This window comes from Euleptes europaea, chromosome 5 (assembly GCF_029931775.1).
Source record: "Euleptes europaea isolate rEulEur1 chromosome 5, rEulEur1.hap1, whole genome shotgun sequence".
Taxonomy (NCBI): domain Eukaryota; kingdom Metazoa; phylum Chordata; class Lepidosauria; order Squamata; family Sphaerodactylidae; genus Euleptes; species Euleptes europaea.
In genome coordinates, this window is record NC_079316.1 from 12,228,694 (window position 1) to 12,240,498 (window position 11,805).

At 47.3% G+C, this 11,805-nt stretch overlaps 1 protein-coding gene across 1 annotated transcript; it reads left to right on the forward strand.

The window, feature by feature from the left end:
- On the forward strand, window positions 1–9,934 carry LOC130478208 (fetuin-B-like). The gene is made up of 7 exons (XM_056850361.1): window positions 1–245; window positions 1,892–2,002; window positions 4,235–4,322; window positions 5,338–5,504; window positions 6,079–6,192; window positions 8,476–8,562; window positions 9,182–9,934. Exons 1-7 carry the CDS (start codon window positions 12–14, stop codon window positions 9,932–9,934), a joined length of 1,554 nt encoding a protein of 517 aa, XP_056706339.1. The 5' UTR covers window positions 1–11.
- Window positions 9,935–11,805: the final 1,871 nt, after the last annotated feature.

Consider the following 11,805-nt stretch of genomic DNA (forward strand, 5'->3'; position numbering starts at 1 on the left):
ACATTTCCAGAATGGCGTTCCTCGTTTCCCTTCTGATCGGAGCACAGATACTGTGCTCCCTGGCTCGTTCTCCACCTCATCCAGGACCTCCGCCACCACCTCCGGACCGGTTGATTTCCCTGCCATGTAACAGTTCCTCGATAAGGGGACCTGCAGAGCTGGCCCTAAACAAGCTCAACGAAGACCGCAGAAAGGGCTACGTACTGGGACTCCAGCGGATCTTTGATGTCCGTCAACTTCAGTGGGTGAGCAGGAGATATGCTTGCACTTGCTTGGGTTTTACATTTCAGTTCAAGACATCCATCTCTCTCTCTCTCTCTCTCTCTCTCTCTCTCTCTCTCTCTCTCTCTCTCTCTCTCTCTCTCTCTCTCTCTCTCTCTCTCTCTCTCTTGCTATCAAGTCACAGCTGACCTAGGGCTGTTTAGTTTGGAAAGAAGGAGGTTAATGGGAGACATGATAGAGGTCTATAAAATTATGCATGGTATGGAGAGAGTGGACAGGGAGCAGCTTTTCTCCCTCTCTTGTGATCCCAGAACACAGGGTCATCTGCCAAAGCTGGAGGGTGAGAGATTCATAACAGATAAAAGGAAATATTTCTTTACACAGCGCATAGTTAAATTGTGGAACTCCCTGCCCCAGGATGTGGTGATGGCTGACAACTTGGAAGGCTTTAAGAGGGGTGTGGACATGTTCATGGAAGAGAGGGGTATTCATGGCTACTAGTTAAAATGGATACTAGTCATGATGCATACTTATTATCTCCAGGATCAGAGGAGCATGCCTATTATATTAGGTGCTGTGGAACAGAGGCAGGATGGTGCTGCTGCAGTCGTCTTGTTTCTGGGATTCCTGGAGGCACCTGGTTGGCCACTGTGTGAACTGACTGCTGGTCTTGGTGGACCTTGGTCTGATCCAGCAGGGCCTTTCTTATGTTCTTGTGACTTATGGAGACACTGTGGGGTTTTCAAGGCAAGATATGTTCAGAGGTGGTTTGCCATTGCGTGCCTCTGCCTAGCAGCCCTGGCCTTCTTTGGTGGTCTCCCATCCAAATACTAACCAAGGCCGACCCTGCTGAGCTTCTGAGATCTGACAAGATTGGGCTAGCCTGCATAATCTCAGTCAGGTTCCATCCATTTCTACCACTTTCAGATACAGACATGGGGAAAGACGAAGCCATGGGCCATCCTATCTATCAAGCAGAGGACCAAATGTGGTGATGTCCCAATACACCCAAGTGCCATCTCCTGCCAGCTTGTCAATTTTATGTAGGAGAATAAACTGTGACCTGTAGAGCCACATACTATATTGCAAAGATGTGGGTGATGATTTCTTTGATCCTACAGAAAGGAAATTGAGTCAGGGATGCACTAAAAACATAAACAGCTCAAGAGCTTTTTCCCTAAAGGGAAAGAAGGTAAAACATATTTCATCTTTCGAGTCAGGACATGATCTGAACTTTAAAAAAGGCTATTACCATAACTTCCGTCATTCATCCTAAACATTTATACATCTTAAAACTCACTAAAACATATTTCATCCTCCAAGCCACAACATAGATTGAACTTAAAAAAAAAAAACTAATACCATAACTTCTATAATTTATCCTGAGCATTTAAACATCTTAAATCTCCCTGAACATTTTCTTGTAACAAAACATTATTTTCTTGGTTTTTAGATTGTTTGCTTAAAACCCTGAAAATCTTATTGGTCTCTAAGGTGCCTCTGGACTCAAATGTAAGGTTAGGAAGTCTCATCCGGAAGATTTTTGTTGTTGTTGAAATCCATCCTAAAAATACTGCCATATAATGTGTTTGGCGTAAAATGCTTGTGTTGCTTTTTCTAATTTTGCCACTTTTTTGTGCTACAAGAAATGTTGTCTTCTCATCTTTAGCAAGACACTGGGACGGTCTATTACCTCACTCTGGATGTGCTGGAAACTGAGTGCCATGTTCTGAGCAGGAAGTCCTGGAAAGATTGCAAGTTTAGAGAGGCACATGACTCGGTAAGTATTTGTCCTGCGGAGCCAGGTGAATTATTCCCCAAATGCAAGGTGATTCCATTAGCAAAACAGGGTTTTTTTCCCTTCCCCACTACCCCGAATTTTTCCTGAATGCTTCAGGAAACCCTCAGGAACAACGCGAGATACAGTGGGAAGCGGAATTTACAAAAATCACTCTTCCCTTTCCATTATTGAAAATTTAGTTGGAATCCAACATGTTTGAATTAATTCATTTGATTAATATATTCAATTAATGTATTACATTTTATTAATTTTTAGATGCATGGTTTATTGATGTATTAGATTTTTGTTCCTCCAAATCTCCCAGGAGAGTATATTTATCTTCACAACAATCTTGTGGGGTAGGTTGGAAAGTATATGTGAGTGTGTGTGTATGAGAGGGAGAGAGAGAGAGAGAGAGAGAGAGAGAGAGTCCACAGGTGACTCAATGACCTTCATAGCAGAGTATGATTTGAACTCAGGCCTTCCTCATCTTGCTCTGAAAGTCTCTATCACAGTGATGGCGAACCTTTTAGAGACCGAGTGCCCAAACTGCAACCCAAAACCCACTTATTTATCGCAAAGTGCCAGCACAGCTAGAAGTCCACATGGGGCTAGGGGTTGCCAGGTCCCTCTTTGCCACCTGCAGGTTTTTGGGGTGGAGCCTGAGGGACTTCAATGCCATAGAGTCCAATTGCCAAAGCAGCCATTTTCTCCAGATGAACTGAAATAGCAAATCTCCTGCTACTACCTGGAGGTTGGCAACCCTGCATAAGTGGCCGAGCGGGGGAAGGAAAGCAGCTGGAGCATAGCCCCCACCCCTTCAGTTTGGTTCTTTTTCCAACTGTTACCTTCATACAAATTTTAAAAGACTGTTATGCGGGGGGGGGGCTGATGGTGGGGACAGCCCTCTGCACATGCTCAGAGGCACCTTTGGTTGCATGAACGAGTAGAGTGGAAACCTGAGCTAAGCGAAGGGCTTGGCTCCAGCACAAATGCCAGGTGGGCCCCCGTTTGGTCCTCACCGCCAACCGCCCCGCTGCAGTCACCAACCAGCCCGCCGCAGACAGCCGCCCAGGCATCCCACTCCCGGTCCATCCCCATCCTGGCTCTGCATCTTCCAATCCTTGGCAGAAAGCTCGTCGTTGTCTTCACTCCAGGAGCGCGCAGCCAGCAACTGCGAAGAAGGCGCTGGGAAGGAGCCCGGAGCTTCCCGGAGGAGCCGGGAAGGCACCGCTGGTCCCCAGCCTCCTCAGCCGGGGGAACGAACTCAGGCGAACTCTGTGCTGGGCCGACGGCGCGCGTGCCCACAGAGAGGGCTCTGAGTGCCACCTCTGGCATTCGTGCCATAGGTTCGCCACCACTGCTCTATCACATAGTCAGTAAAGAGCAAAACTCTAGACACAATGGTCATTTATGCATGGGAGTTTTACCTGAGGTTTGTTGCTCTCTGGACTCCCACTTTCCTATTGGGAATTTATGCACCAGCAGTCTCCCAAGCTCAAATCAAGTCCCACCCCTCTAAATGCTGCTCTGTAATAGGCTTATTTCATAGCGCTCACCGTGAGAGGTAATCACCCCCCCAAAAAACCAATCGCTGCATAAAAAAGCATTTTAAGGACAGAAAACAAAAAAAAGGAGCAATCTGAAAGAAGGGCGGGGGGAGAAATCCAAGCCTTGTTTTTAAAAAGCCTTTCTTTTGCTCAGAAAGAGCTCCAAGCTAGCAGGAAGCGCTTGAATCCCTGCCTCTTTACATGCTGCTTTGTGACTGGCTGTGTCCAGTGCTTTGCCATCTGCACAGAGATTTCAGCCGGGCTGAGCTCAGGTTGGAGGGAAAAGTCGGATTAACAGAGGAATGGGAAGACCCGGACATTGCGAGGGCTGGCAGCGTGCTCATTTCTCATGGAAGGAAAACATGTGCATAATTCCAAGGAATATCTGAGTCAGACAGGGGGCGAACGTGAGTCCAAGTACCCATGCATAAATGACCCCAGTCAGCTGAGTCCCAAAGGGGACCGCAAGACATTTCGGATTTAAATTCCTGAACAGATTTATAACCCCCGATATAAGGCCAAATAAGGTGCAAACTAAAAGACGACTCCGTGTTGCAAGTTGGGGTTAAAGGTCAGTTCAGGGGATGGAAAGCTTGAAGGTCGCTTTCTTAGGTAACTGGGGAGACATCTGCGAAACAAGTTTGCTCTCCAAACTCTGGCTCCAATGTTTCTATTGCTGTAGGTCTTCGGGCAGTGCAAAGCAACATTGTACATCAACAAGCCATGGAGAATTCTTCACCTGTACAACTATGACTGCATTTTACACCCAGGTAGGTATTTTTTTGATAAACGTGGTTGCCTGAATAAAAGACGGCTCATAAAGGCACGCACACTTCTTTTCCCATGGCAGTGTTTTTAAAAATTTAGAGGGGGAGGGGGCACAACTTTGAACTTACCCTTAACATTTTTAAAGGGAGCTAAAAAGAAACCTAGAAACATAGAGCTGGAAGGGACCTCAAGGTCATCTAGTCCAACCCCCTGAACAATGCAGGAAACTCATGACTACCTTCCCTCCCCCCCTCCCTTAGTCATCCCTGCTCTATGCCCAGAGGAAGACAAAAACCCCTTCACGATCCCTGGGCCGATCTGGCCTGGAGGGAAATTCCTTCCTGGCCCCAAAGTGGATATCAGCGTTACCCTGGGCATGTAAGAAAGGGCCATGTGATCCAAGCACTGACTTATCCCTTCCTGCCGTCCCTCTCATGATCAGCTTAAGTTCACACAAAATAGTTTGAACGTATTTAGGTATTTATACCCTGCTTTTCTCTATGCTGGGGACGCAAAGCAGTTCACAAATTTGTTCTCCCTGCCTATAAAAAGTAGGATCATAGAATCATAGAGATGGAAGGGACCACCAGGGTCATCTTGTTCAACCCCCTGCACAATGCAGGAAATCCCCAGTGACCCCTACTCCATGACCAGAAGATGGCCCCCCAAAATCCTCCAGGATCCCTGACCAATCTGGCCTGGAGGAAAATTGCTTCCTGACCCCAAAGTGGTGATCGACATTACCCTGAGCATGTAAGAAAGGGCCACATGAGCCAAGTACTGACTCATTCCTGCCTGGCCTCCCTATTATGAACGATCTAAGTTCACAGAATCAGCATTGCTGACAGATGGCCATCTAGCCTCTGCTTAAAAACCTCCAGGGAAGGAGAGCCCCCCACCTCCCAAGGAAGCCTGTTCCACTGAGGAGCCGCTGAGTATAATTTTTCGAGAGAACGAAAGACACCAGGCCATGAGCTGAAAAGTGATTATCTGATCAACCTTGTTCTTCCTAAACAGTCCCAGGTTCCGTTATTGTAAGAACTTGTCCGGACTGCCCAACCCCTGACGATCCAACTGAGCCCAGGTTTCAGGAGGCAGCTACTCTGAGTCTTGCCAAATTCAACGAGGAAAGCAACCACACCCATTACTTTAATCTCTACAATGTCACCAGAGCACGGTCGCAGGTAACCTGGAGATGGGGTATGGCAGGGTGGGATTCTTTCATGGGAACGTTTGGTACACCACATAGAGACTCACACACGTACTCCGCCCGGTCAAAACCCCTCCCACTCCCTATACTTGAACACACAAACACATGAAGCTGCCTTACACTGAATCATAGAGTAGAATCATAAAGTTGGAAGGAACCACCAGGGTCATCTAGTCCAACCTCCTGCACAATGCAGAAAATTCACAACTATCTCCCCCCCCACACACACACACACCCAGTGACCCCTATTCCATGCCCAGAAGATGGCCAAGATGCCCTCCCTCTCATCATCTGCCTAAGGTCATTGACTCAATAAAAGAAGCCACAGCCCTCAATTTGCAAGATCTGAGCAAGGCTGTACCAAGGATAGGACATTTTGGAGGACATTGATTCATAGGGTCGCCATGAGTCGGAAGCGACTTGACGCACTTAACACACACACATGCCGGCATTGCAAAGGGTTTTGTTCAATTTTGGACAGCAGGGTTTTGTGGTTCATAACTGGCTCCTTTCAACGATGGTGCCAACCCATTGCCTCTTTTCCACAGTGGGTCGTTGGTCCTTCAAACTTTGTGGAGTATGTTATCCAGGAGACATCTTGCTCCAAAAGCCAGGCTGTGGCTGATCTCTCTAAGTGTCCATTCCTACCAGATGCAAAGGCTGTGAGTATTCATTCTGCTTGCACATGGCATGTTATTTCATAGAAACTTACAACTTTGGCACAGTGTACCCATCCGTATTCGTTCCACTATCAGATATACACTGCAATCCTTAGGAGCATTATAAGCCTGTTAACTTCAATAGACAAAGGGTGTAATTCTGCTTAGGACTGGTAGTGACTTGAACAGGATTCCCTGTCTTTTATTAACCATACTGGAGCAAATGGCAGTTGGGAGAGGGGTGTTTTACTGGGGAAGATGTGGAGAGGGATTAATGTCCCCTGCCTCAACGCTGCGGCCTCGATCCAAATCCAGTAGACCTGTGGCTTCTTATAAGGAAACTGAAGATGACAAGAAATAGTCATTGAGTATTTGGGCCCTACATTTATTTGTGTGTTACTGATTACAGGTCAACTCCACATATTCTTGAGAAGACACTGCCTGGCATCCAGGAGGGGCAAGCAAAATGTTTGTCTTTATCTGCCCCTCTTCAGCCTGCGGGCACAACGCTTATTGCTAGTATGACGTTGTCCGTATCCTGCCACCCCTTCGCTGTCTACAACTTCTCCTGTAGTCATCACACATGTGCAAGCAAAAGGTTTCGCTCTGTATGTCCATCCTAGTGGCACCACTGTCCCAGGTGGCAGCAAGAGTAACATTTGTTTCTGTTCCCCACCCACAGAATCTGCAGCACTTCCAGAGTGCTCAAGCGAAACAGTTGTCCCGGTCCCCCCTGCAGGCACATCAGCAGAGAACAAAACAGCACAGGCAACCAAGAGCAGCTCCTTATATAGAAAAAAAAAGCCTTCCCCAATTAAGTAGTGCACACACTTGGGAAAGACCAGATCTCTCTAAGCAATCCTCTTTGGTGGCAAGGTTTGTGTTACCCTTCCGGCTGGAAAACCTCCCAGTCAGTAACATGTCTGCTGAGGCACTCTCTCCCACTCCATCAGCCCACTCTGAACTCCAAGCTTGGCAATCAAATGCCAGAATAACTGACAGATGTGAAGATTTCAGAATATTACTGGTTAATCTGAATTTTAAAATAAGGATGAGTTAGAATAACTATAATTTTATACGAGAGATAAAAATACTTGAGAGATTCAGGACATCGGAGGAAGAAATCAGAATGTGAGCCCCAAGATCACAAATGTTTGAGGGAGATGAAACCAGTGATGGACAGATGGGAACCAGAAGATCCATTTAGCAAAGGAGAATAAAGAGAGTTTCTTTGGTCCCATCTCCAGGATTGCTGTAGAAGAGCATATCCACACTTCAGACTTGTATTGGTTTTATACCACTATAAAGGTCATGACTTCTTCCAAAGAATCTTGGGAAATGTCATTTGGCAAGGGAGTAGAATTTTTTTTCCAGAGTTTTCTACCTTTTCTCCCCATCATATATTTAAAAATACCCACGGGATGCGGATCAAAAAACCCACACAATGGTACTATGCTCAGATAAGGGGGATTTCCCCCCCTACAACCTTGATCAGTTCCCAGGTTTGCATAAAAATTCAAAAAAAAATGAGGGGGTCATAAAATAGCGCAAGGAGAGAAGAAGGGAGATAAAGCAGAGAAGGGAAAAATAGTGGCGGGGGGGAAGGGAGGCAAAGGGTCAGCATGGGAGCAGAGGAGACAGTGCCAATGGGAGACAAGAGAAACAAAAGAAAAGGATGGGACACACAAATGCACACAAGCGTCCAGGTCCCCACCATTAGATCTATCAGTTCCAAGATTCTGATTAAGTATAGAAAGGCTATGCTAAGTCTGTCATGTAGATATACATGAAAAATTCAGTACTGCTGTGCTAAGCTTCCTTTTAGGGTTTCCAACCTCCAGGTAGTGGCTGTAGATCTCCCACTATTACAACTGATCTCTAGGCAACAGAGATCAGTTCCCCTGGAGAAAATGGCCACTTTGTAAAGTGGAACCTATGGCATTATGCCTCATTTAAGTCCCTCCCCAAACCCCGCCCTCCTCAGACTCCATCCCCAAAATCTCCAGGTATTAAGCTAGTTCCCTTCAACCTCAGTTGTGCCAGATGGAGAGTTGTTACAGGGTTGGAAAGAACGCCAAAGAGATGGTGTGGCAAATCAGGAGGGGAATTCAGTACCATGGATGGTTCCTTGCTGGCACACAAAAGGTCACAAAGACCAATTGTGCCATGCAATACAATTGGGCTTTGGCACATTTATAAAGGAGCACCCAAAATCTTGGTTGGTTTGAATTTGAATGTAACTGTTCCCAAGTTTGCTGATGGGGGGGATTTTTCTTTTCCCAGGAGATGGGTGTATGCAAAGGCTCTGTGGTAGAAAGCCGGATTGAACGTCGAAAGTTTATCGGCGCAGATTGTGAAATTTTCCACCCGCAGGTACGTTACTCAATCAGACATCAGATCTACTGAGAATGCCACATAATAACTCATAGTAAAATGTCTTCCCCAGTTCAGTGGTGCAGACACTTGGGAAAGACCAGATCTGTCTAAACCAGTGGTTCCCAAACTATCCATGAGCCATCTTAAGGAGCTTTCTACCATGTGTAAAAAGGTAAAGGGAGCCCTGATCTGGATGACCCAGGCTAGCCTGATGTGGTCAGATCTCAGAAGCTAAGCAGGGTCAGCCCTGGTTAATGTTTGAATGGGAGACCACCAAGGAAGTCCAGGGTTGCTGTGCAGAGGAAGGCACTGGCAAACCACCTCTGTCAGCCTCTTGCCATGAAAACCCCCCAAAAAGGGGTTGCCATAAGTCGGCTGCGACTTGACGGCACTTTAGACACACACCGTCCCCTGTGCAAGCACCGAGTCATTCCTGAACCATGGGGTGACATCACATCCCAACGTTTACTAGGCAGACATGTGTACAGGAATGAAAATGCTGACTGCCACTAAAATGGCCCTCATGCAGCCCATTGGCAGCAATCCCCAAAGGACAAGTTTCCTTCTAACAGAAAATGTTCTCTTGATAAAACGGGGGTATGTTTTGTGCTATCAGGTGCAGGTCGATGCGGGACAACAAACTGGCGGCAGGAAACCCGGACACCGGGGTGATGATGAAAGCCATGAGGAAGATGGTCATTCTGAGGGTGGAAGGGAAGGACATCATCAGGGTCATCCTGAGGGTGGAAGGGAAGGACATCAACAGGGTCATTCTGAGGGTGGAAGGGAAGGACACCGTCAGGATCATTCGGAGGGTGGAAGGAAAGGACACCGTGGTCACCACGATCGGCACCATCACCCTCACGACCGCCACCATCACAGGCATCACAAGAATCACTCACGTGATCATGAAGAACACGAGCAGCGTCCTCCCACTTCTGGCACCTTTGAGACCTCGACAGATCTGGGAAAGACAGTGGGCCGGGTCATAGTCCTTCCTGTGTCTCATACGCACGTATCTCTCCACTCCTTACCAGAAACTGAAGCTGAGCAATTAGATGGGATTCCTGTCCCTCCTCAATCACCAAAACCCAACCCCAGCCTGCCTGATGTACACGGTGCTCCTGACGAGAGCCGTCCACTGGGCAAACCAATGGGGCGCCCAGGCTTGACTAAGCCAGCTAGGCCTGTCACCCCTCCTCCATTCCCAGCTGGGTTTTCGCACTCAGATACTTGTCCAGGAGAAATCCTGGTCTTCATTCATGGCCTTGAGCCTTTGCTGCCCAAAAGGCCTGTAGAACAGCCACCAGCAGTGGCCCCAGAAATGTCAGAAAGAGACCCCAAAAACAAAGCTAAGCTAAAAATGTAGTGATGGAAAGGTATTCAGACTCCTCTCTACGAGAGAAGCATTGTTAGGGGAAAATAAGAGAGGGTGGTCCTTGGGTTCTCTCATTATGAAATGTCAAGATCTCCTATTTGTAGGGTTGCCAACCTCCAGGTGATAGCTGGAGATCTCCTGCCATTACAACTGATCTCCAGCCGATAGAGATCAGTTCACCTGGAAAAGGTGGCCGCTTTGGCCATTGGACTCTATGGCATTTAAGTAAGGTTGCCAGGTCCCTCTTCTCAACCGGTGGGAGATTTTGGGGGCGGAGCCTGAAGAGGGCAGGGTTTGGGGAGGGGAGGGACTTCAATGCCATAGAGTTCAATTGCCAAAGCGGCCATTTTTCTCCAGGTGATCTGATCTCTATCGGCTGGAGATCAGTTGAATTAGCAGGAGATCTCCTGCTACTACCTGGCAGTTGGCAACCCTACATTTAAGTCCCTCCCCTCCCCAAACCTCGCCTTCCTCAGGCTCCGCCCCAAAAACCTCCCACCGGTGGCGAAGAGGGACCTGGCAACCCTACCTATTTGGTATTAAATCAAGTCAGAATTCCAGGAGTTAACTTTTTTTTTCCCAAGTGAATTCCCACTTGTATATTTCCTGGGTTGTTGGGGCCACACCAGACATAAGTGGGGGGCCACTTAACCCCTTGAGGTATTCACATGTTGTGTATAAAGAAAGGGGTGGGGAAATCTGATTTCTACATTGAAAGAGTGTATCAGTGGCAGTGGGAGATTAGGTACCTTAAAACGGCCCAGGAGCAAGCTACCCCACTAGGGTCTATAATACATCACTCCTTTTGCTGCGGCAAAGTGGCACTGAAGGGATTTGATGGGGAAATGAGGCCATATTAAATTCCATGTGGAACCACATGTAACTCGACTTCCAGTTGACAGCAGAATGGTAAAACAACAGCGGCGTTAAGATCCTACTGTGGAAAGACCAAAGTCAAGAACTTGTCCCAATTACTGTACTGCTATAAACCATGAAATAAACAGTTTAATCCCACTGTAAATCTGTCTGTATGAACCACGCGATTAAAATCAGGGATTCACCCAGCAGTTGCGCACACTCAGTAAATGTATATGTGAATTATGGAGCTGAAAGATGTTTATCTGCATGCTACAGAAAAGCTACTGTGTAATAGTAGTGCACATCAGTTTCCCAGCGACGTAAGATCACGAAACTTAGCATTTATATAGTACTTGCAGCATTCAAAGCACTTAGCATGCATTATCTCAGCAATCTTACATAAACCCTATAAGGTTGACTAATGTGATTATTCGTCCTTATTGCAGGTGGGGACGCAGAGAGAGTGGCTAGCCGAAGGGTCTCATTTTACATGAGATGTGAAGCACGAGTTGGGGTAGGGGCTTCCCCCACCTGACTCACGTTTCATGTCAGACACCTTCAAAATTGGGAGAGGTGGGTAAATCACTTTGGAGGATGGCACCATGAAAGGAGGAGCATCTCTCCCTCCCATACCACGTTTGACAGCAATAAATGGCAGCAGGGTGACTGTTTGTGGGCAGACATGTGGAACTTGCAGAGGGACAAACAGCCCCCCTCAATGCCATTTCTTGCTGTCGAAAGTGGCCCGGGAGGGAAGGGAAGGAAAGCCGAAGCCTCTCCTGCTGCAAAACCGTGCTCCACCACTGAATGGGCCCCCCGAGTCCCGGTCAGATGTGAAATTCAAGTCAAGAGGGGACTCCAAGTCAAGAGGGGACTTTTGAACCAGGAACCTCCCAAATCATAAGATCAGTTTTGTAGCCACTGTGCTACACCCTGCGAGTAACAGATCCTGGGCTTTATGGTGTCTCCCTGGTATTATGGATGACGCCACAGGCAAAACCTGC

What these genes read in the sequence shown, in the direction of transcription:
- LOC130478208 (XM_056850361.1), top strand. Translation starts at nt 12, where the DNA reads ATGGCGTTCCTCGTTTCCCTTCTGATCGGAGCACAGATACTGTGCTCC. An exon ending in TCACCAGAGCACGGTCGCAG is followed by an intron (nt 5,505 to 6,078) that starts GTAACCTGGAGA and finishes TCTTTTCCACAG; the next exon opens with TGGGTCGTTGGTCCTTCAAA. An exon ending in GTGAAATTTTCCACCCGCAG is followed by an intron (nt 8,563 to 9,181) that starts GTACGTTACTCA and finishes TTGTGCTATCAG; the next exon opens with GTGCAGGTCGATGCGGGACA.